The 25,676-nt window shown below is 40.9% G+C and overlaps 1 protein-coding gene and 1 non-coding gene across 13 annotated transcripts; both read left to right on the forward strand.

The window, feature by feature from the left end:
• The first annotated feature begins 279 nt into the window (after positions 1-279).
• On the forward strand, positions 280-24,324 carry PABIR2 (PABIR family member 2). 12 transcript variants are annotated; one of them, XM_074392253.1, is made up of 10 exons: positions 280-1,433; positions 3,621-3,708; positions 7,683-7,739; positions 8,049-8,092; positions 8,176-8,230; positions 8,485-8,586; positions 9,368-9,429; positions 10,730-10,794; positions 15,032-15,128; positions 22,976-24,324. In XM_074392253.1, the coding sequence occupies exons 1-10, from the start codon at positions 1,336-1,338 to the stop codon at positions 23,118-23,120; spliced, it is 813 nt and encodes a 270-aa protein (XP_074248354.1). In that variant the 5' UTR covers positions 280-1,335; the 3' UTR covers positions 23,121-24,324. The 12 variants fall into 12 exon arrangements, with proteins under 12 accessions (XP_074248354.1, XP_074248356.1, XP_074248355.1 ...); XM_074392255.1 differs by having other exon boundaries at positions 23,921-24,324; XM_074392254.1 differs by having other exon boundaries at positions 10,733-10,794.
• On the forward strand, positions 18,458-18,603 carry LOC120361970 (small nucleolar RNA U109). The gene has a single exon (XR_005577994.1). It is a non-coding gene; the product is annotated as a small nucleolar RNA U109 (small nucleolar RNA).
• Positions 24,325-25,676: the final 1,352 nt, after the last annotated feature.

Below are 25,676 nucleotides of genomic sequence, written 5' to 3' on the forward strand. Positions count from 1 at the left end.
GGGATAACAGAGGTCGGAGCGTACACACTGGGAGTGAAATAACGTGGAAACCCCATGTTTTTCTGTATTTCCCATGAATATTGGCCCAAAGTCTTCCTGAAAGCTGATGCTCCAGCTTTTCCAAACTATTGGTTCTTTTTAAAATTGGGCGCCAGGGTCCCCAGGCCAATGCCATCGAGGAAGACGACGGGCCCCCTGGAAACGCTCCTCCCCTTTGGAGGCGGATTTCGAGGCGGGGCTCCCACGCACGCTCCGTGCCCGCGGGCCCATTGGAGTGGCCGCTGGACGCGTGCGCAGGACCCGATGGGTGCCCGGACGCGGAAGAACTGGCCCCGCGGAGGTTCCCGCTTCTGAAGCGTGGGAGGCGGAAAATACTGCAGGTTGTAGATTTCGGTCTTAGCCCCAACTAGTTCCCCCAGGCCATTAGAACCCGAGACAGGAAGAGGAGGCACCGCGGCGGCGGCTGAGAGGCCGAACCCCCAACCTGTCCTCGAGGCGGGAGGGGGGCAGGGAGGGGAGAAGCATCGACCCCAGGGCTGAGGAGCCTCCGGGACAGGGTCCGGGAGCATGGGGGGCTGGACCGGGTCCCCGAGAATGGGGAGCTGGAGCCGCCAAGGCCGCCTGGCCGGGTCCCACCCGAATGTCAGGTCCTCGGTGCTAGCGCTGCCCGGGCAGCCGCAGCATCTGTAGCCGGGCCCCGCTTGTGGTCCTCAGCCGGAAAGAGCAGCATGAGTTCCGCCGCTGCCTAGCTTCCTCCCCCACCTCCTCTCCCTCTGTCCTTCTCCTTCCCCTCTCCTTTTCCCCGGACCTCCTCCTCCTGCCCCTGCGCTCCTCTTTCCCCTTCCCTCTGCCCTCCTCCCTCCCCTCTGCCCTCTTCCTTCCCTTCCGTCCCCCGCCCCCTTCCTTTGCCTCACCCCCTTCCCTTCCCTTTCCCCCCCTCTGCCCTTCTCCTCTTATCCTCTCTGTCCTGCTGCTTTTCCATCTATCTTTTCCCTCCCTCTTCTTTCCTCCCTCCATCCTTGTTTCCCCTCCATCCTCCTCTTTCCTCCATCCTTTTCCTTCATTCTGTCGCCTTCCACCACTACCTCTCCGTCCTCCTCCCCTGCCTCACCATCATCCTCCCTTCCTCATCAGCATCCTCCTTCCCTCCTCCTCCTCCTCCTCTCCTACTTTTCTCCGCCCCCAGCCCCCGCCCCCGCCCCAAGCCTCCGCCCCTTAGCCCCCGCCCCCAGCTGCCAGTCCCCAGCAGCTCAGTCCTGCAGTGAGAGTCTTGGGAGTCCATAGCTAAGCACCAGGAGCTGAGCACTGCCCGCTGTGCCTGCCTGCAAGTCTGACATGGCTCAGGAGAAAATGGAGCTGGACTTTGAGCCTAACACAGCTGATGGGGGAACCCTGAGGAGATCCAGCAGTGCTCCCCTAATCCATGGACTCAGGTGAGCAGGGTTGGGGAGGATGGAATACAGGGTTCAGGGGCTCCTTGCCCTCGTGCAAGCAATCTTCCTTCCCTGAAGTGCACGTTTGCGCTCATTTGGGCTCTTCAACCTGAGGGGGTGGCGATTTGTTTGCTTGACGGTGATGGGTCCCAGGGTGGAGTGAAAGTTTGACCTCCAACTTTGGGCATTGTGGAGGAAACGGTCCCCCTCTACCTGGGGCCGTGTTGTCCCACTGTCAAAAGGAACTGCAGAAAGCTTCTGGCTCTTCTGACAGGTTGCTTGCCTTGACTAACTTACACCAGGGAATGTCAGACCGAAGCCCCTGGAACTGGACGTGCAACTTGACACCTGTTTCTCAGAGCTGCTATTTCTAAGCTTAGTTTAGGAATCCTGGCATTAACAGAGGTTTACTTTAATAAATCACAGTTTATCTAATAAATTGTAATTAAGTGGTATGTTCACATCATAGTACGCGATTTGGATTTGTCCTGATGTTTTCAGGTTCTAAAACTGCCTGAAATGCATTGCAGTGAATTAAAAAAAAGAGAGGGTGGTCTGTAGCTTAGGGTCAGTAAAAAGACAGCTTTTAGAAAACAATGAAGAGAATCAACTCTTGAATTTCAGTGGTAGGGTCTTGTGTTTTCATATGAATAAATCACCGAGGGTCTATTTTAAGGTAGCATCTTGTAATAGTGAAGGTTAGGTTGGCTCACCTCCCGAGCCTATTGTATTTCACTTTTGTCAGTAGACGATTCATCTTAGGTAGAAAGCCAATTTTCGAGACCCTGTAGAAATGGCATTAATCCAAAAAAGGAGATGAGAGTATAATTAGCCAAAAACATATTAATCAAGCACAGTGAAAGCAAAGAACGAGATAATCCTTGCTGTTGAACTGATTACAACATCCATATTTCGGGGAAAAAACGTTGAGTTTTTCATTTATGAAATATAATTTTGAAACTGAGGGAATGTAGGAGTGACTTTTTGCTTTTCTGTTGCTGTCCTTGGCCCTGCATTTATTTTGTTACTATAACAATAAACTGGTCTTTTTCTGGTTGTCTTTTGAAATCTGGTAAGCAAGCAATTGCTAGGGACTTCAGCAATTCCATTGACCTGCACTTAAGACTATTGTAGCAAAAACATGCTGTTTTTTGAATCATGATTTAAGTAATCACTGAAAACATAGCATGATGTGACACAAGAAGGAGCGAGGATACCAGGCCTGGTCCCAGTTTTCACTGACTAGCTATGATCACGAATGAGTCATTTAACCTTTCTGAGTCTGTTTTCTCATTTGAAAATCAAGAGAGCTGAAATAGGTGATCTCAGTGGGCTCTGGAAGCCCACTGCAGTTCAGTTCTGAAAATCCTTCTTGAACTCTCATCCTTATTGTGGGCATCGCCCTCGGCTAGGCACTGCAGGGATATTATACAAAGATGAATAAAACACCTCTGTAGCAATGGGTTTAAGACATATGTACATTTCTCTTTATTAAGAGACAAAATCGGTGTCTCAAGAAGCATCTCATCTCCCAGTGTACTTTTTGGGTTCAAAGAGGGGAGTGATTGCATTTCGTTTGTGGAATGAAGAGAGGTTTGTGCCATGTCTTCACTGGAGGGCATGGCATTCAAGATGGATATGGAAGGATTTTATTAGATGGTGGCAGGAGGGACAGCATTTGAGGCAGAAGGGGCAATGAGCTCAGGTATGTTTATTCAGTCGAACAGCAGGGTTCAAAGGTAAGGCGCACATTTAGGTGAGAGGGGGCGATGTCTTGATCCACCTCGTATTGTAGAACAGTGCTCCTCACCTGTTTTCGTGTCATGGCATACACAGAAAACAGAACTCGTTGGTCCTCTAGGGTAAACAGATGAGGCTGCTCAGGTCTGGTGGTAACCGGTTTGGGGGTGTAGCTCTGATCAGAAGCAGCTAGAGTCAACCAGTCTGGAGCTCCGCCTGCACCACCTCTCCCAGCTGCCCCCCGACCACTGAGATCAGTATCTCTGTAAACCTGTAATCCACAGCATACCACTTGGGAAGCTCTGCAGAGAGGACGGTGAGGAGTTCATTCTCTGTATGAAACGAGGAGACATGGAAGATTTCGTTGTTAACTAGAGAACTGATGCTAATCTATTTGAAAGAGATCTTCCCTTAGAATATATTACTAATTTTGTTTTTCTTTTTCAGTGATCTTTCACAGGTTTTTCAACCTTACACGAGAACTCGGAGGAATAGTACAACGATTATGAGCAGTCACAGCTTGGTAAGTATAGAAGTAAGTATCTAATGTGATTTAGATTGAGGAAAATACTTAGAAATGTAGTTCTTTCTTAAAATGATGTGCTATACACAACTGTTTAGGAAAGAAAAGATTGATTTTTACCTACCTTGTTTACTGCATATGCTGTGGCCCTTCAGCTTTGGTACAAAAAGGATACATGGTTAAACATTTTTCTTTGCCGTGGGATCTTGTATTTTTTTAAAATGGTGCATTGTTATTTGTCACTATTTGCATCATGCTTGTGAGGTAAGTCAGGATTAACTCCTAATTATAGCTGAGAACAGTGGTCTTCATTTGTCCTAGGATACACAAATCACTTGAAAGGCAGCAGAGTGTGTGTGGCTGACACTTAACCTGTTAAACAATGCCGGTTTTCCGAAATGAAGACGCCTTTAAAAATGCTCATATTTATATTCTCTGAAGAGTTATTGATTGTGACTGATCTCTAGCCAGAGCTGCCAGGGATGGCTGTATTAGTTGGTCGCATTGGGAGAAATTATGACGAGGTTTTTGTTTTTTTGTATATATATAGTAGCAGTTCACATGTAGACCTCACTTATCCAGCAGCTTCAATTCTCTGGAAGGCATCTGAGATACAAGAAGACAGATCCCTAAATGGCAGAACTAGATTTCCATAGTCTGTGCACAGAGGTTCATCGGTTTATTTATAGGAGAGCCTCTGACCTCTGAATCATCTAAAATGTATGCACAATTATAATAAGCTTCCAATCCAATAGTGTGTGCGAAGCAGCAAATTAGAAGAGATGCATTTTGGTTAAAAGTATACTAATAGCTGCTAGCAAGGGAGGAGAGGGAAACATGGAAAAACACAGGTTTTTAAAAAATTAGTTTGTGGCTAATTACTATAAAGGCTAAGAGCCTGTTAGTACACCGCAAGCATGTCACTGGTGTAGAATCATATAATAATGTTCTTAAGGATACCTGGGTCATTAACTTATTCATAAATTCTAGTAATACCTACACTTATATTTTACATATTACAAAGTACTTTCACACATTTAATTGTCATAACAACCCCTATGAAATAGGGAGGGCAAAGATATTTTTCCCAATTAAAAGCAGCAGCAGCTAAAACTCAGGACGATGTAAGTGACTCGCTTAGAATCACACAATTAGTAAACGGCAGAACTAGGATTAGAATAGAGATCTCCCAGTGCCATTCTGATAGGTAGAATTTGTTGAAGAAAGGGAACAATAGAACATATTTTAGAAAGATTTCCAACTGAAACGGCTAAAAATACTTATGGGGGAAATGTTTGCTATCTGGAGGTTTGATTCACTTCACCTCCTTCTCTTAGGATACTGGAAAATACTGCTTATTTTTGCTGGATATATGAAAAATTTTTATACATGTTATACAGCCATGCTCCTGATAACAGTAGCATAGCAAAGAAGGGAAAGTGAATTTGCCTTTCTGCACTTCACTTACGTCTTTTGTAAGATGAGAAGATTTTTATCAACCGTAGTCCACGTTGATCTCTCACTGAAATACCTAGTTTTCTGAAAGGGCCATGGTGACTCACTGCTCTTTGTGGATCCCGATGAATCTTTTCATTCCTGCCCCTCTCCTTTCTAGCTTTTTGGTCTCTCAAAACTCAATTTAATCCTTATATCTCCTCAGGGCAGGCTTCCACAACTATCATAATATTAATGATACTGTTTACACTCTATCACAGTGTGCACTATAAATCTTAACATGCTTATCTGTGTCCCGTAGTAACCTGTGATGAGTAAGGTGTTGACAGATGAAGTGGACTGGATATGCAGATATAGGATCTTCATGGCTCATCAGCTGATTAGATATAAGGACTAGGACAAGGAAGATTCCAAGTGATGGAAATTTTGTATGTTGGTGAACAGGGAATTGGTGCTGCCTTTAGAAGAAGTAGAGAAATTGAGAGAATTGGTAGGTTCAGGAGGAAGAAGATGAATTCTTTGGGACATATTGGATTTTAGGTGCCTCTGGCCCCATGATATTCTTCAAAGCAATAGTCTCAATTTTTTTTTTTTAAAGATTTTATCAGCTTCTAGTGTCACCACTTTGTACGTTGAGCAGATAACCCTTCTTACTTCACAAAGAAGACAGACACCCATCTTGTGTAAATGTCAGCTTTCTTTGCCTTGAAATACCTTTACCTTCACATACGGCATTTCTCCCTAATATCATGGGGCCAGGGGTACCGTAAATCCAATATGTCCCAAAGAATTCATCTTCTTTTTTTCAAACTACCAATCCTCTCAAATTCTCTTCTCCAACTACATATGCTTTTGACTCTCCTGTTGCTTTGCTCGGTCCGTCATCTCCTCTCTGTCTTGTATCTTCCCTATTTTTCACAGACTCTCTTCTTTCCACTTTCTCCAGACTCACACATCTGATGGGGGAAAACAAACCATTTTCTTTTTCGTAGGTCTCTCCTTCCCTGTTCCTTTTTCCAAGCTCTTTCAGAGCATAACCTGCACTCCACTGCCTCTATTTCCTTGTCTCCTCATTTCTTGTCAGTTTTTAGTCATGGTGCTTCAGCCGCAACTCCATTAAATACTGTTCTTGTGGCCGGACGAGGTGGCTCACAGCTGTAATCCCAGTTCTTTGGGAGGTGAGGCGGGTGGATCGCGAAGTCAAGAGATCAAGACCATCCTGGCCAACATGGTGAAAACCCCTCTCTACTAAAATACAAAAAATTAGCAGCCGTAGTGGCACATGCCTGCAGTCCCAGCGACTCGGGAGGCTGAGGCAGGGGGATTGCTTGAACTCAGGAGGTGGAGGTTGCAGTGAACCGAGATTGCAATTGCGCCGTGGCACTCCAGCCTGGCAAAAGAGCAAGACTCCGTCTTTAAAGAAAAAAAAAAGTTCACCAGTAAACATGTATTATTTCCATTGTAGAAAAACTACTTGAAAATGGATTTTACTGCTAAAGATTTTCCCTTTTCAAAGCCTGATAGAGGAAAAACTAAAACGGGTGGGTGATGAATGATTATCTTTTGTGGTAGTCATATTTTAGTGGATAATTTACAAATTTTACCTGAATTAGCCTTTGCCTAAAGAAACTTAGAGCATTTTATCACCATTTTATACTGCTCACTACATTAGTATTCAAAAAAATTTTAAGTATAGGGCCTCTTAAACAGGATAATTGTTATTTGGTTTTATAATATTACAAATTCATTTGCATTTCATTATAGAATAAATAGTAGTTGTTAATATTGTGACCGATAGAATTCTCTAAGACCCGTTGATATAAATTGTGTCTTGCAGTTTGTGACCAGCTTGTAATTGTTGTGAAGGAACATAATTTGGCCCCCAAATCTTTTCTGCTTTGTGTTACAAAAAAAACCGTGATCTAAGGGAAAGTATCAGTTATTTTAAAGAGAGACCTCATCTTTCCAGATTGTTGTTTTTTAACTAGTAAGGTTTGTAGTGATAGCATGTGATCAGGTTTTAGAACGGATTTGGATCATGTAAGCCAAATCTCCTCATTGCAGTTTTAAAGTGTTTTTGAAAAACATCCATCATAGACAAAATACTACATACTAGACTTATTAGCCTGTCTTGCCCATTGCTGCATTGGTAATAAAAATTAATAGCATTGGTGGTTTTTTTTTTTCTTTCCCTTCTCATATAGTTCTTTCTTTTAGATAAGTGGGGTAAGGGATGTTTCTAAGGCCCAAAGTCTTTATTTCTCTAAATTTACGTAGCTTCACATTCATTTGGGAAAAGTGCTGATGTCAGTGTCTGTCTAGCAACAGATGGTGCTTTGAGGTTGGACACCTGGTGTACTTTTTGAAGACTGAATGTACTGCCTCTAGTGCATTAATGTTCAGTGATCTAAAGAGCTGAATTTCGAAGAAGAATAGGAAAACTTACCTAGGAAGAGGTTGTACACCAGTACTGACAGCAGACTGCTGCTTTGTGATTCAGAAAATAGTAAATGTTTACTTTTTCTTTGCAGTTGCTGTCATCCTCACCTAATCGTATTACTAGTAGCAGATTGCATCAGATCAAAAGGGTAAATTTTACTTACTAGCTCAGATCGGACGTTTCTTGAGTTTTACATTTTTATTTTGAAGATTTAGATATTAAAATGAGTTAGGATGCAAGTCTGGTTAGTTGGAGACATTATAAATCTTCTGGAGCATGCAGATAAAATATACAAGTGGCATGAATGTTCTGCTGTCCTGTGACTATGTCAAATGAGGTAGAAAAGTCTTTGTATTTTATTTGAAGCAGAGAACTATGTGGATTAAAATTACAGTGTGTGGAGGAGTTAATATTTGGTCAGCGATCCTGCCTTTTTAGCACATGTTTGTCTTTGCAGGAAGAAGGCCTGGATATGATGAACAGAGAAACTGCACATGAAAGGTTAGTTCTTCACAAGAGCAGGGCCTCTGCTAATAAGTGTCTTGTTTGTAAACACTGATGGCCCTTCCCTTTGTTTATTTTAGGGAAATGCAATCGGCAATGCAGATAAGCCAATCTTGGGATGAGAGCTTGAGCCTGGTAAAGTTTGCTCACGGCTGTTTGGTTTTCCTTTTCTAGAAACTTTTATGTTGCTCACTGGCTTCATTAATGTTTTTCGTACACTTCTGCCCCCTTCTACTTCCAAATTGATACTTGTTTTTTGATCTCTGCTTTTCCAGCTGAATATTAGAGTGTATACCTTTTTCCTTGGAAAATCTGGGTGTGTTATAGTAGTAAATAAGAGCTGTGATGTGCTGAATTTATTATGAGGAGATGACACTTTATGTTTACAGAGTGATAGTGATTTTGACAAGCAGGAGAAATTATATTCTCCTAAGAGAATTGACTTCACTCCAGTTTCTCCAGCACCTTCGCCCACCAGGGGATTTGGAAAGGTAGGATAATTGACAAGATACTAAGTCTCTTTCACATACTGAGCTGTTTACTCTAAAACACACACAAATCAACCCGCTTTTTTTTTTTTATTGCATTTTAGGTTTGGGGGTACATGTGAAGAACATGCAAGATTGTTGCATAGGTACACACATGGCAGTGTGGTTTGCTGCCTTCCTTCCCCTCACCTGTATCTTCAGCCCGCTTTTAAAGTATCCAATGCTTTGAAGGAAAATCTATGGCTGTAATTTAGAGGAATATATGTGTGTGTATATATATATATATATATATATATACACACATATACATACACACACAATTTAGTTATGAGACACACAGACAGCTAAGCAATTCTAGGGATATCGTTTCTGTCCTTTAGAAAAGAACCTTTTGATAATGACTGGGTCCCTGGTATGGTGGCTTGTACTTGTAATCCCAACTCTTTTGGGAGGCCAAGGTGGGAGGATCACTTGAGCTCAGGAGATCGAGAGCAGCCTGGGCAACATGGCAAGACTCCATCTCTACAAAAACCAAAAAATAGATACAAACAATTAGTTGGGCATGGTGGCGCACACCTGTAGTCCTACTTAATCAAAAGGGTAGGGCAGGAAGATGGCTTGAGCCCAGGAGTTCGAGGCTGCAGTGAGCTGTGATCTCATCACTGTACTCCAGCTTAAGCAAAAGAGAGACTCTTGTCTCTGAAAAAAAAAAGAAAACAGGAGTGCTAGAACTATTTAAATATTGAATATTTTTTTCTAGCAATGCTTTTCCCCATCCTTACAGATGTTTGTGAGCAGCAGTGGATTGCCATCAAGTCCAGTTCCCAGTTCAAGACGATTTTCAAGGTAAGCAAACTTGAATTTTAAATGTGGCTGAAGTGCCACTCATTACATTTATCTCTCAGGTTAGCTTTTTGTGGCCAGGCACGGTGGCTCACCCCTGTAATCCTAGCACTTTGGAAGGCTGAGGCTAGTGGATCACTTGAGGTCAATATTTTGAGACCAGCCTGGCCAACATGGTGAAACCCCATCTCTACTAAAAATACAAAAATTAGCCAGGTGTGGAGGCACATGCCTGTAATCCCAGCTACTAGGTAGCCTGAGGCAGGAGAATTGCTTGAACCCAGGAGGCAGAGGGAGGTTGCATAGCTGAGATCACACCATTGCACTCCAGCCTGGGCAACAGAGCAAAAACTCTGTCTGAAAATTAAAAAAAAAAAAAAAAAAATTATCTTTTTTCCCAATATTTCATGCTGAAATTTTCAGACATCAAAATTGAAAGAATTTCACAGTGAACACCCATATACCACTGCCTGTAATCTACCATTAACAAATTACCAGAGTTTTCTGGAAGGGATTTAATGCTGATTTATATTTAGAGGGGAAACACACACACACACACACACACACGCACGCACCCACCCACCAACCCACCCACCCCCTACCCACCCACCCACCCACCCACCCACCCACCCACCCCCTACCCACCCACCCCCTACCCACCCACAATTATACAGCCTTTTTAAGAATAAGGAAAAATGTTAAAGTTCACAGTCAAATCCAAATTACTTTTTTTTTTTTTTTTTTGAGACCGAGTTTTGCTCCTTTTGTCCAGGCTGAAGTGCTATGGCGTGATCTTGGCTCACTGCAACCTCCCAAGTTCAAGTGATTCTCCTGCCTCAGCCTCCCGAGTAGCTGAGATTACAGGCATGTGCCATCAGGTCCCGTTAATTTTGTATTTTTAGTAGAGATGGGGTTTCATCATGTTGGTCAGGCTGGTCTCAAACTCCTGACCTCAGATGATCCACCTGCCTTGGCCTCCTGAAGTTCTAGGATTACAGGCATGAGCCACCACGCTCGGCCCCAAATTACTTTTTAAATAAAGCATCTTTTTTCTTCAAAGGGTATTTTGTCATATAGAATAATTTAAATGACTTAAAATGCCGTATTATTCCAGGTTGCTATATGCTGGGTCAAATCACATACTGGCATTTCAGTTACTCAATTCCACAAGAATTTTCCATTTCAGTAATTTTATTTATACAGTTTATTGTCCATGTTATTTGTGTTCTTGTTGGGTTGGACTGCTGTTTTATCTTGCATCTTGGATGTACTTCACATTATCCTGTTTGTTTTTTCTGCAAAGCAGGAGAAGTCAGAGTCCAGTCAAGTGCATTAGACCCAGTGCTCTTGGTCCTCTTAAAAGAAAAGGTATGTAGCAGCATGGTGACGATAGTTAATGCTATTGTATGATATACTTGATATTTGGTAAGAAGGCAGATCTTAAGTGTTTTTACCACATACATACAAAAGGTTAACTAGGAGAAGCAAAAGATATGCTAAAACCTTGACTGTGGGCCGGGGGCAGTGGCTCATGCCTGTAATCCCAGCACTTTGGGAGGCTGAGGCGGGTGGATCATGAAGTCAGGAGATCGAGATTATCCTGGCTAACATGGTGAAACCCCGTCTCTACTAAAAATACAAATATTAGCCGGGCATGGTGGCATGCGCCTGTAGTCCTAGCTACTTGGGAGGCTGAGGTAGGAGAATTGCTTGAACCTGGGAGGCGGAGGTTGCAGTGAGCCGAGATCATGCCACTGCACACCAGCCTGGGTGACGGAGCAAGACTCCATCTCAAAAAAAAAAGCTTGACTGTGGGCCAGGTTCGGTGACTCATACCTGTAGTAATCCCAGTACTTTGGGAGGCCGAGGAGGGTGAATCACCTCACATCAGGAGTTTGAGACCAGCCTGGCCAACGTGGCGAAACCCCATCTCTACTAAAAATACAAAAATTAGCCAGGTGTGGTTGTGCATGCCTATAGTTCCAGCTACTCCGGAGGCTGAGGCAGTAGAATTGCTTGAACCCGGAGGCGTGGGTTACAGTGAGCCAAGATTGTGCCACTGCATTCCAGTCTGGGTGACAGAGTGAGACTCTGTCTCAAAAAACAACAACAACAACAAAAAAAACAACAAAAAAACTTGACTGTAATCATCATTTCACAGTATGTACGTACGTCGAGTCATCACATTGTATACCTTAAATATATAATTTTATTTGTCATTTATATCTCAGTAAAGCTGAGGGGGAAAAAGAAAAAAAGATATGCATTGTGCTTCTGGTCTTAAACCTAGCCAAGCTTGAATTAACAACTAGAACTCCTGTCTGAAATGAGCTAACAGCATTGCTCTCTTGTGTTCTAGGGAATTCTTCCAAATATTTGCTCTACTGATTCTTAATTTTGTAAATGAGTTATTTGATATATTTATATTTTCTTATACTTCATAAGTTTTATTCATATATTCATATTATCATTATATATTCAAAAATTGACTCAGTGATCCGAATATGAAAGAGATGCATAGTTTATCAACTGCAGAAATATATGCTAATGCCATAGCAAACATATCCGTAATGTTCTGTATACTGAAATACAAGGTGAGGTTTACCCTCTCTTCAAATTATGCCTCATCAAAGCAAGAACTGCCTTATATTCAATTCTATAGAGTATTTTTTATATAACAGGATGCTCTCAGTTACCTTATTTTGAACCACAAAGCAGTAGACTCAAATAGTTTAGTTTAGCATTAATCAACACTAGTGGTAGATGCTTATAAAGGGTACTGATGGCATCTGTTCTTAAAAAGGCAATACAGGTCTGTAATCACAGCACTTCAGGAGGCCGAGGCGGGAGAATTGCATTGAGCTCAGGAGTTGAGACATGGCAAAACCCCATCTCTACAAAAAATACAAAAATTAACCAGGCGTTGGTGGCTTACGCCTTTAGTCACAGCTACTTAGGAGGCTGGGGCTGGAGAATTGCTTGAGCCCGGGAAGCAGACGTTGCAGTGAGCCAAGATCACAGCCTGGGCCACAGAGTGAGACCCTGTCTCAAAAAAAAAAAAAAAAAAAAAAAAAAAAAAGCAACACAGGTTTTTGCTTTTGTTTTGTTTTTTATTTTGGAGATTCACTTTTACCCAGACTGGAGTGCAGTGGTGTGATCTTGTCTCACTGCAACCTCTACTTCTCTGGTTCAAACAATTCTCCTGCCTCAGCCTACCGAGTAGCTGGAATAACAGGCGCCCGTCCCCACACCACACCTGGCTAATTTTTTTATATTTTTAGTACCGACTGGATTTCACCATGTTGGCCAGTCTGGTCTTGAACTCCTGATCTCATGTGATCCACCCATCTTGGCCTCCCACAGTGCTGGGATTATAGGTGTGAGCCCCTGCCCGGCCAGCAACACAGGGTTTACTCATCATTGCTGGGGATGTGACTATATGATTTCGAACTGTCAGGTGTTGTTAAAAAGAGTCTTCACAATAACTTTTTTTTTTTTTTTTTTTTTGAGGCAGGGTCTCACTCTGTCACCCAGGCTGGATTGCAGTGGTGGGATCTCAGCTACTGCAACCTCTGCCCCCCAGGTTCAAGCGATTCTCCTGCCTCAGCCTCCTAAGTACCTGGGATTATAGGAGTGAGCTACCATGCCTGGCTAATTTTTGTATTTTTAGTAGAGACAGGGTTTTGCCATGTTGGCAGAGCTGGTCTCGAACTCCTGCCTCGGCCTCCCAAAGTATTGGGATTACAGGTGTGAGCCACTGCACCCAGCTAATAACAATAACTTGTTTTTTTTTTTTTTTTTTTCTTTGCAAATTGAGATGGAGTTTTGCTCTGTCACCCAGGCTGGAGTGCAGTGGTGTGATCTTGGCTCACTGCAACCTCTGCCTCCCGGGTTCAAACATTTCTCCTGCCTCAGCCTTTCGAATAGCTGGAATTACAGGTGTGCACCACCACGCCTGGCTAATTTTTGTAGTTCTGGTAGAGATGGGGTTTTGCCATGTTGGCCAGGATGGTCTCGAACTCCTGACTTCAGGTGATCTGCCTGCCTCGGCCTCCCTAAGTGCTGGGATTACAGGTGTGGCCAAGAATAACTTTTAAAAGCAATTCAGCAAGTGATTTCTTTATGCAGATCACCTTCAGGGCCAATAAAGAGACTAACTTTTCTGTTAGGGGAACAGGTATTTGTCTCTTTCAAAACTTTCCAGTCATAGGATCGTACACAGATTCCAGCAGTGCTATATTTCAGACAACTTAAAATTAAAGATGGTGTGCTCTGGAAAATAGTTACTGATATGGTGACAGTATTTGTATTTAGTCTGTAAGTTTTATGTTATAAACAGTCTTCCCTTAATCTTGTAGGGAGTTATTTGTAAACCTGGGAATGTTCTCAGTAGCTAGTAAGTGAAAATAACAGTTGGAAATAAAGCTATTATTGTTGTTATTATTATTAACTTAAAATTTGTTGCAGGAAGTTGAAGGAATTAGTATGGTGGTTTAGTTTTACAGCTATTCCGAAATACACCACCAGATGGAGGAATTCTTTGCTCAAAAGGGCTTTAGTCTTTTGCTAGCGAGGTGAACTCAAAAGCCCAGCAGCAGCTTTTAAAAGCTGCATTTTAGAGGGTCGAAAAAACCAACTTCTCCCGATTTTCAGCATTTTTCAGAATCGTTCCAGAGGAAAGATAATATGAATTAACTGATAACATGGACAAAGTGAATGTTGCGTTTGTCCTTGCTTGATCTTTTTTCATTCTAAGAATCTTGTATACTTTTAAGTTCGAAGTTACTAATTTTCTACTGGAGTATAGACAGGCTCATGAATTAAATTGTTTTGAACGTTCCGTTTTCAAGGTCAGATGAAGAGCTTCAGAACCAAGGAATGTGCATGTTTGAAATGAAATCAGAGCCTGTTTTTAAAGGAGCTTATTCTAACTTAGGGTTTTACTCTTCGTACTCTGGTAGCAAAATGTTAAGCATTATCCCTGTTGGTGCAAAGTTTTTCTATTAGCAATTCCGAGAAAATCTGTAGGATTGAGATGGTCGGTACAATACCAGTTTTGTGAATTGAGTAAGATTTGCTTTTGATTACAGATGTGTTTTCAGACTTACCTTTTTAATCTTCATTTTCACTAAATAGTGTGAAAGCAGTTTTTTACTTATACACTACTTATCGGATTACACATTTTTTAACCAATTTGACAGCATCTCAGGAAATGTTCAGATATCAAAATATATAAAAAGGCCTTGCTAACCATCTAGCATAAAATATTCACTGTGAGTTGCAGCTGTTTGGGAATTCTGGATCTCTGCTGTGGTTAGCCTTGCTTCGTTTTGCCTGATGCAGTCAGTGTTCTGCTTTCCTATTAATGTGAGTATGTACGTAGCACGCTGTGGATAATGAGTGACCTTTTTTTAGGGCTGCTGAGCTTTTAGTTGAGTTTATGTGGCAACGTGTTTCTTTCATATAAAGCACATGGGAAAATCGCTTTTAAGCAATGGTTTGAAGAAGTATTCTGAGCTTTGGTTAAACAAAGATCATCCCATTTTAGCACCACACCTGTATTTGTAAAATTGTTTTATAGCAGCAGCATCTTTTTCCGTTTTAGGTGAAATGGAGACGGAAAGTCAGCCCAAGAGACTCTTTCAAGGCACTACCAATATGCTGTCTCCGGAGGCCGCGCAACTGTCTGATCTCAGTTCATGGTAAACGAATGAAGTAAAATGAAAAGGATATTAGAGCATGATCCATTTTAAAAGAGTCACATTGAAAGCATATTGGGATAATTTAAAATGTTTTCAACTTCTTATCCATGCTCCCATGAAGGGGAAATCTCTATGGAGGATAATGTGAAAAAACAGATCACTCAAAAGTCAAGAGTACTTCATTTGGAAATGTGTATGTCTTTCTGACACCTTTGCTTTCCTTCTGAGCTCCTGCTAGGTCAGCCTGTCATTAGTTGCCAATGTGTAGCAAAGTGTCAACTGCTGGCTGGTGTGAGAAAGAGTCTCTGGGTGGCTGTGGGTAATGTGTACTGATTGTAGCTGCTCTGCCTGCATTTTGTATCAGGTCCTTTAGACTTAGAGCATATCAAGGTTCTCGCAAGCATGACATTCTCTGATTAGCATTATCTATTGTTATCTTTTTGAAAATTATGAGATATTTCATCACAATGCTAAGGTTTGATTTTTATAATAACAAAATCTACGGTCTAGTCACACACAAGTTTTTAAAATCATACTCATCCTTGTTTAGATCTTTAACTTAAGGGCCTTCAGCGTTTTCATGAGAAAGTGAACTTCTTTTCCTATACCTGAAGTTGAGCACTTGAGTGCTTATGTACATATTGGAAGGAAGGGGAAGGGATAAGTAGCAGTGACCAGGTAATAATTTGAAATCTTTGAGTATGTTCTGATCAACTCACTAATACTTGTGTAATCAATTGTGTACTGCTTCTCATAATTTTTTTGTTACCTGAGTTTTATGGATGAAGGTGTTTTTTTATTGTTTTGAGATAGGCTCACTCTGTAGCTCAATGTGGAGTGCATTGGTGTGATCTTGGCTCGCTGCAGCCTCAGCCTCTTGGATTCAAGAGATTCTCCTGCCTCAGCCTCCCGATTAGCTGGGACTACAGTCATGGGCCATCACGCCAAGCTATTTTTTTTTTGTATTTTTATTGGAGACAGGGTTTCGCCGTGTTGGCCAGGCTGGTCTCAAACTCCTGAACTCAGGTGATCCATCTACCTCAGCCTCCCAAAGTGCTGGGATTCCAGGTGTGAGCCACTGCGCCTGGCCTGACAGTCTTTTTAAAAAGCCCACAAAGTCACTCACTTTAAAATTAGCAAGATCATACCCTCTAAATGGAAGAAGTGTATAAGCCACTTATAAGGTATAAGGATGGACGATCCCTTCTTCCTGAATCACTTATTCATTGTTCCGTGTGAAATAACCTGTACTTCTAGTTGACCAGGAAGTCACAGATTATTCTAGTTTATTAGTCTTGTTGATCAGTACTGTTGCAACCTTGGGACAGATGCCTTTTAGATTGTTCTAGCTATTTTCAGCCCACGGTCTCTTTTTCCTTTCATCTGTGTCTGTCCTTACTACTTCAGTGTGCTAATTTTGGTACAGAGTGCCTTTCCAGGTATGTAGATGATGGCAAAGAGAAAACTTCTGAAGCTTGTCAAGAGGACTGTTGGATGAAACTCTATCCTTAGTGGAAAGTGCATATCACTTTTATGGTAAAGTGTGTTTTAATATAGGCACATGACTATAAATAGGTTTGCTTACCTAGTTACTAACCAAGTGACCAAGTTAAGTAAAAGATACGGCAGCATTTTACCAAGCTAAAAACATACAGGGGGCCGGGCGCGGTGGCTCAAGCCTGTAATCCCAGCACTTTGGGAGGCTGAGGCGGGTGGATCACAAGGTCTACAGATCGAGACCATCCTGGTCAACATGGTGAAACCCCATCCCTACTAAAAATACTAAAAATTAGCTGGGCATGGTGGCACGTGCCTGTAGTCCCAGCTACTCAGGAGGCTGAGGCAGGAGAATTGCTTGAACCCAGGAGGCGGAGGTTGCGGTGAGCCGAGATCGCGCCATTGCACTCCAGCCTGGGTAGCAAGAGTGAAACTCCGTCTCAAAGAAAAAAAAAACAAAAACAAACAAAAAAAAAACCAAACATACAGGGTAAGGTGACTTATTTTTATATTGTCTTTGGCTCACAGTGCAGGATGCCATAAAACAGGTTCACGCAAATAAGAAAGGAAAGAGAAAAAATATTTACGAAGGGTCTTCTCTCCTTGTCCAGACATTTATTCCTCTGAGCAGCAAAACCTAGAGATGATTTCATCTCTAGCAGTGGCTATTGTGAGGCTTCTATTTCCTTGTCACTACTCCCCTACTCCGTAGACCCATGAACGGCTAGGAGAGCCTTGGGAACATCAACACTGGTGATGAAGGAAACTTTTTATTCTATTTTTTTTTTTTTTTTTTTTTTTGAGATGGAGTCTTGCTCTATTGCCCAGGCTGGAGTGCAGTGGCTCAACTCACTGCAACCTCTGCTTCCTGGCCTCAAGCTATCCACCCACCTCACCTTCCCAAGTAGCTGGGACTACAGGTGCACAGCATCACACCCAGCTAATCTTTGTGTTTGTAGAGACGGAGTTTTGCTGTGTTGGCTAGGTTGGTCTTGAACTCTTGTGCTCAAGTGATCCACATGCGTTCGCCTCCAAAACTGTTGGGATTAGAGGTGGGAGCCACCGTACCCAGTCTTTTGAATGCAGTTTCATTAATCAGAATCAGACATTCCTATTTTTAGAAATGGGGACAGAGATAGGAACCAGCTGTGTTCTGGTTTCTGCTACCACGGGTGGCAATCTGCTTGATAACAAAACTAAGAAATCTGTGCTAGACTTAATAGGACTGTGGCTAATTTTTTTGTTTATTTACCTGCCTGCTGTTAATCTGATAGAACTGAGTTTATTGACTGAACAAGGCACAAAGTGGTTCAGCCAGATGGGGTGATAGCATGAATCACACCAAATATCTTAGTTTTGTGATACTCTATCATTCGATGGTTTTAATCACTATTTTAAGAAAACTACAGAAACAGCTGCCTTTTAGAGAGCAGTAAAAGGATCAGATCATTAGTAGATGTTATCTTATAATTTAAATCTTTATAGTTTATTCTCTGCCCCACCCAGCAAAAGGAGAGATGGCTTTTACAGCCTTTAAAGTTTATATATTATATAAAGTTTATATATTACAATCTTTAAAAGCTGACGTCTTTGAAGCATAAATTAAATTTGAGATTTGAGTGTGGACCCATTTGGAGTTTGTATCCAGTTAGGCATACTTTTTGTTTATTGATTCATTTTACTAAATGAAAATTCTTAAATCTTTGCCAACCAAATCTGGAGGACATTATCAACCACAAGGCAGGAATTATGTCACTTTGCATTTAGTCCTTATGGACATCAAAATTTGAGCGTAACTCAGAAGTCTACCTTTGTCTGTGCTTTGATTCTTTCTGCATGTTGGGAGCTCTTAATCTGCTCTTCATTGTGTTGGGAGTGAGACTGTGTGTATCTGCAGCATACTATATAAAATAAAGGAGTTTTCGGGGCTGCTGGCCGCACAGTGACAATTAAGTGATAGTCTGTTTCTTTTTCATGAAAGGAAAGCTTCTCTCATGAATTTTCTTACTCTGTGCGTCAGTGTTAATGTGATAGTTTTAACACATTTTTTGTTAAATTTGTCTTAGTGGTTCTAACATGTTGCTCAGGCTGGAGTGCAATGGTGTGATCTCAGCTCATCACAGTCTCCACCTCCCGGGTTCAAGCTACTCTCCTGCCTCAGCATCCTGAGTAGCTGGGATTACAGGCATGTGCCACCATGCCTGGCTAATTTTGTATTTTTAGTAGAGATGCAGTTTCTCTTTGTTGGTCAGGCTAGCCTTGAACTCCTGACGTCAGGTGATTCGCCCACCTCGGCCCCCCAAAGTGCTGGGATTACAGGTGTGAGTCACTGCACCTGGCCTCTAACATTATTTTTAATGTTATATGTGTCATGTCAGAATTTCATCATGAACATGTGACAGGTACAAAAAATAAGTTTTAGTCATTAATAAATTAATAGGAATGTGTATGTCTGTGTATGTATACACATTCATCTCTAAAGTATATGTATACACACACACAGAGTATACTTTAGAGATGTTGATATGAGCAACTTAGACATCTGTGCTGATAGTTTAAAACTCCTGTCCACTTCCACCATAAAAATGAGCAAGTTAAAAAAAGAAAAAAAGAACTCCTGTCCTCGGCATGACTGCAGACCGATATTTAAATATGTGATCTTAAAAACATAGAGGTTATTCAGAAGGATAATACTGTGAGCCTTAAGGCAAGATAGTAGAGACGAGAGAACATGCCGTATATATTCGTTTAACCCACAGCAAGCCGGGTGCGGATGCCCTGTCATCATACCTTATACCAAAATCTCTGCTAGGCTTGGTAGGGCTGTCACTAATTTCTAGTGTATTTACCTGCCTGTCATTAATCTGATAGAGCCCCGCTTATTGACTGGACAAGGCACAAAGTGGCTCACCCAGATGGGGTGACAGCATGAATCACACTGGATATCCTACTTTTGTTATTACCTTATCATTGGACTGATTTAATGAGTCACTCATACTTCATCTTTAGTTTAAGACACTACTTTAAGTCATAGGTGCTTTTGGTTGTGTGGTTCAAATATTGCCCCAATATGTATATTCAGTGGCGGGAACGAATTCGTTCAGTTTTGATTCAGGGATTCCTGTGTCCAATTGGAATTGTCTAGATCCTTTTTTACTATTGTCTGGCTTTCAGCCATTAGTCTAAGTAAGGCTCATTAGCACTTCCATCAGAGCTTAAGCTGGGAAAGAAAGAAGAGAGAAACTCAAATTAGACCAGACCTCTGCTTTTAGAAGCTCTGGAAGAAGATTTAATAGTAGACGCTGTAAAAATTACGTTTGTGTAGTGATGCTTCTGTGGGTTAAAAAATCATGTAAGTCTTACTTGACATGGATAGAACAACACTGAGTGATTTGTGACGTGAAGTCTCTGCTTCCATGACCATGAGTAATTGTGCCAGATTAATTCAAACGGAAACTAGATTTTAATTTACTGAAAATGTCTGGTTAAAGATTTACCAAGTTCTGAATCTAAGTTGCAGTGGAGACTAAATGTAAGTGTGCTATTTTCTGTTAACGAACACAATTATATACATTTATATTTTAATAATAGGGAAGACATTCTGAAATGAAATTTTCAGGGTTTTTTTGTTTTTGTTTTTGTTTTTGTTTTTTCCCCGCTCCTCCATTAGTTTATTTCTCTTAAGGTAATCAGTAGTGTTAGAAGTCAAATTTCGCTATATGAGTTTTGTGTTTTTGAATGAATACAGGATTCACCGAAGTAGGCAGGTCTTATTACAAATGGAATCTCTTAACCCAGGGCTCACCGTAAGTCTGGTGGATAGAATAAAGAATTCTTTATTTATATTCAGATTATCTGCTTGGTGGCCAAATTTTAATCTAAGCCCATTTCTTCCTGCCAAGTAGCATAGAGCATGTCCTTCGGCTGCCCAGCCAATATGTGCTTTAGGAAAGTAAATTCATTTTAATATTAGTCTAGGCAAAAAGCTGCAGGAGGAAAGATCACATATGTTCCAAAGGCAAATAGAAAGGTCTTTTGATTTTCCAATGTCTTGGATTATCTGTGCAACTTTCTTTTAGTAGTGTGAGTAATTCATATTTTAGACCCATTTTGCCATTTGGTTGAAAAAACATCAGAGCCAGCTAAATTTTCCAAAGTTCTTACTTAAAAGTGGTATTATTAATGATGCATTTGACAGCAGTGAGCATAGAGTAGGCGTAGTGTGGAATACACTGTTTCCATTTTTATGTTTACTTTTCCAAAGCCTATTCGTAGTCTGTCTCCACCTAAAAACAATCTACAAGCAGTAGAATGAAATGACATTTTGAAGAAAAGTAGAAAGAGTAGAGAAGCAAGGGGTGGGGGTGATATATTTCATTGAGGGTAGTATAGGGCCCAGAAACTTTCAAATGTACCATAGGTTACTTTTAACACTGGAAATACATTAACTTGGAAATTCAGAAAAATGATTATTAAAGATTCATAACATTTCGATTGAGAACATGTTAGACTAGGATGGGCTTTTTCAAAGGTGCTAGTGACCAAACTTAAATTAGAACCCATATTTCCTGACTCGTAATTCCTTCTCCAATTCGATGCTGTTTTCCTTTTCAAAAATAAAAAGTGCCTGTATAAATTCTGCAGCTGCCCATTACCTCTCTCGCTTTGTTTGTCACTGTGTTTTCTTCACTCTCTGTACCCCAGCCACAATAGCCTGCTTTTGATTCCTAGAACTACCTTTGCTTCCTCCCAAACCTTAACTCATCCTTCAGATTACAGCAAATATCTCTGGGGAAACTTTTCTCATTCCCCGAATTAGATTAGGTTACCCATTTTATAAATTCTCATAGCCCCTTGTACCTTTCCTTTATCACTTTTATTGCAAATTATATATTTATTAACATGATTATTTAAATATCTGTCTGCTGCACAATACTGTAAATTCAATGAGGGCTGGGACCATGTCTGTCTTAAACACCATTGAATTTCTTTCTTTCTTTTTTTTCTTGAAATGGAGTTTTGCTTTTCTTGCCCAGGCTAGAGTGCAGTGGTGCGATCTCGGCTCATCGCAACCTCCGCCTCCTAGGTTCAAGCAATTCTCCTACCTCAGCCTCCTGAGTAGCTGGGATTACAGGCATGTGCCACCATGCCTGGCTAACTTTTCGTATTTTTAGTAGAGACAGGGTTTCTCCATGTTGGTCAGGCTGGTCTTGACCTCCCGACCTCAGGTGATCCACCCTTCTCAGCCTCCCAAAGTGCTGGGATTACAGGCATGAACCACACCATGCCTGGCCAAAACCATTGTATTTCTAACATCCAGTGTGCTTCCTGCACCTGGCAGGTGCTCGGTAAATATTAGAATAAGTGAATGAATTGAGGGCAAATATAAACCATAGAGCTTATTATTGGATTGATGGAAGTCAAAGCCAGAAAGGCAGCTTGATGCCAGACTGCAAAGGCTCTCCGTTCCCGGCTGAAGTATGGAGCCAGATTCATGATGCAGGCCAGGTTGATGGCTGGGAACAATAAGCCGGGTAGGGAAGGAATCACTGGGCTGGGTATAGAGGTTCTTGATGTCCAGATCCGGAGTTCTACTGGAAGGGTAGGAACAAGAGCCAGTTGTCAGGATTAAAGAGGCAATCGACTATGGGTATTGAGAGCATGAGTGTAGAGTATTCATTTTAGAAGCTTAACTGGAGAATAACTGAAGGGATCAAAGAAATGGAATCTTCTAAAAATAGACCTTTGGGTTTTGAAAGCAAAAAGAAAGGAAACAGTGTAAGGAATTATAAACGGCATAGAATGGGAGAGGGAAATAATTTAAAAAATGTGTTTGGATTGAAGGCCCTTTTGGGAGTAGGGAAGTGATCAAACACTTGGGGACTCGAAAGACTTTGTTTAGAGTAGAGGAACTATGAGGCAGTGTACTTGATCGAACACCTCAGATAGTCCAAGTATGGTTACCTCAATAAATAATCATTCCTCTTGCTCCAAGTCTGATGGGAAGGTAAAAAGGTAAATATAAGGATAGAAATGTCTTGAGCTGAAGTGAAGTGAAGGAACTCCCTCCCGAAAACCATGGCATGTCAAGAGGAACGTTTATTGTAGGTTGGACAGTCTGGTGCCTCCAGGGGGGACACTCAAATGATACAGGACCTTGAAGAGTCTCACTTTGCATTTTTGTGGCTTTATAATGTAGTATATTATGTAGTTCATTGCTGTGGCTTTGATGCTTTTTTTATTATTTACAAGTGATCTACTGATTTGTGAGCTCTTGAAACTGTGTCGTTGCATGTTATGTTTACCCTGATAGTTGCATTTGCTTATAATTCTTTTTGCTTTGTCTTCAGTTCAGATATTTTGGATGGCAGTAGTAGCAGCAGTGGCTTATCCTCAGACCCGCTGGCTAAAGGCAGCGCTACCGCAGAGTCTCCAGTAGCATGCTCCAATTCATGTTCTTCGTTCATCTTGATGGATGATCTCTCACCCAAGTGACTTAACCATTTCTGATTCAGCGTTTTAACTGCTGTTTCCTACATAAAATGTTCAGTGGGGAACGCAGAGAACTTTGATCCATAATGAGGATTAAAGTTTTACAGATTTCACCCATTCTGATGCTATTAGTACTCTTTGGCATCTCTTTCCTCCAAAGTTCAATTTTGTGAGCCTAGTGACCTTACTAATACCTGGTTTTGCTGATCTCATTTTGAATTTAGTGACTAAATCTCAAATGCTCATTTTTGATTACTTAGAGGAATTTTTTTTTTTCTTAGTGCCTCAAAGAACACCTATTTTGAGTCTATACGTTTAAGGAAGGCACTGATGTGTGTTATCTTGAATGATCCTTTTCCCCAGCAGTGATATGACAGATATGATCAGAAATTCTCTTGCTTGAGAGATTTTTTGTTGTTGTTGTTGTTCTCTGTTGACTACATATTTGCAAATCTCTCTCTCTTTATTTCATGATAGTATATAAATTGCTTTTGATTATATTAAATTTTTATTTTTCTGCATCAGCTTAAAGTACATTATTTTGTTTCCCTTTCCTGTTTGAGCTGCTTATGCCATTTCTCACAGAGGGGAAGAAACACATAGTCGCTTTCATTACCCTTATTGCTTCTTTGCTGTTGGGGTGTGTGAAGTGAGCATTGATTTTAGTGCTGAGAAGGTAAATGGACTTACAGGATGCCTGGATTAGTCACCACAGGTTTTTATGACTTTGGTACCACAGTTGATTTATTTCTCCTCAAACCTGTTGCCCTAAGGAATATATAAAATATTGTTGATATTTCTAGGTGGTGTTATCAAGGAGAAGAAATTCCTGCCTTGACCAGATGTGTGGAGCATCTACAAATGAATGAATAGTTATTTGCACACAAACCACTGTGTACAAAAGCGTCCATGGAGCTGTCAGTGTTTCGGGTGGTATTATGAGGCCTTAGGTGCCTTGGGGTACATTGTTGTGCTATAAGGGATGTATATCATAAGGTATGGTGGAAGAGGGGCTTTATGTATATGATTGCCACATACTGTTTCTGTTGCTGCCTTTTCCCGGTTCCTTTTTGTCATTGGATTTGTTTGTTTTGTCATGTGGTGAATGGTGTTTTAGTTATTGTGTTGTCACCAGACTCAGAATCCAGTTCTTGTTCGTACTGCCTTATAGTGAGGGCAGTTTAATATCTACAAAGAAGCTTTTAGGAGCTGAAAAAGTCAATGTGATCGTGCATTCTGCTTTTAGGCAGCTGTTTCAGCTATGACCTGTGTACATGCTGTAAGTGTGAGGTACCATACGTTATTTAATTTTTAGAAGAGGAAACTCCTGAGTGAGCTGTTTAAGAAATCTGAGCGTAATCAACTGTTAAGTTCTTTATAACTAGGTAAAATGTCTGTCGTGATAGATTTCTTTTAATGTTCAGATATTGTAGTTGGATTGTCTATATTTAATATGCAGATTTGCCTGCTGGAATCGTACTATTCCATTTTTAAGTGAATGTAAGAAATGAAAACTACTGCGTTTGTGTCTTTTGAAGGCAAAGATCCTTGGATTTTAAAGGAAGATTATGTGCTTTGAAGGCATTCACAGACTAGCAATAGCATATGGCTTGAAGGAAAACCCATTCTCTTTCAATTACAAGAGAGCATCACTTAGCGTGCAGTAGTTCTGTTACAGCAGCCGACGTGCCCTTTATTTTAAATTGTAACCGTAACAGCCATTAATGGCTTTATTTCTTTTATTGCTCTCATCTGGGAAAAGTCCCTACTTCTTCAAACCTAACATAAATATATCTATTATGAAGCTTGTCCCCTAGTATGCCATTATAAAGAAAAAATTCTTTGATGGTATGCAGTGTATCTATTCTGTTTGTAAAAGATCATGTCAAAATGTTTCTGCCTCTATAATGATAATAGACAGTTTTGTCGTACAGGAGATTTATCCACCTACTGTCTTCTTTGCCTTAAAGGGACACTTGGCCATCACTTTTAGGCTCGAACTTAACACTATTAAGAAATAACTGAAATATGATGGTATTTACATTAATTTTTGAAATTCAGTGGTGTAGGATTAGGTCGGGAAATGGAAATTGTTCCAATGGTATGAGAACTAGGAGACAAGATGATTCACTTTATTATTTAACCCAAGGTTCATTTTTAGTTATTTTTTTGTTTAAATGGACTGGAAAATTAAGTTTTTTTGCAGGGATTGTTTTAAAATAAAGACATAGGCTAACTCCCAGGTGAACTTTGTTGATAAGACCCCTTTATTTTTATATAAAGTCTAATGTTTGAAAAGTGATTGTTATAAAGTAAAATTCTCTCCTCCTATTCTAATATATATCATATATTTCAGGCTTCTATTTGAAAACAGGTATAAGAGATGATATGATAAAACTATAATTTTTTTTTGCTTGATTAACTTGTATAATCACTGTTTCATGATTACTGCTTTTGAAATAATAGGAAGTTTTGTGAAATGCTGGCCTTGTGTATATCTTCGAATGCAAATTTAATAAAGTATGTATACATGCATAAAATTTAGCAGTGTTTGAAAAG

Source organism: Saimiri boliviensis, chromosome X (genome assembly GCF_048565385.1).
Source record: "Saimiri boliviensis isolate mSaiBol1 chromosome X, mSaiBol1.pri, whole genome shotgun sequence".
In the NCBI taxonomy this organism is placed as follows: Eukaryota; Metazoa; Chordata; class Mammalia; order Primates; family Cebidae; genus Saimiri; species Saimiri boliviensis.

Excerpts from the sequence above, each read along its gene's own strand:
- PABIR2 (XM_074392253.1), top strand. The coding sequence starts at position 1,336 with ATGGCTCAGGAGAAAATGGAGCTGGACTTTGAGCCTAACACAGCTGAT. Across the intron at positions 1,434-3,620 it reads CCCCTAATCCATGGACTCAG|TGATCTTTCACAGGTTTTTC; the intron begins GTGAGCAGGGTT and ends TTTCTTTTTCAG. Across the intron at positions 3,709-7,682 it reads ACAGCTTGGTAAGTATAGAA|TTGCTGTCATCCTCACCTAA; the intron begins GTAAGTATCTAA and ends TTTTCTTTGCAG.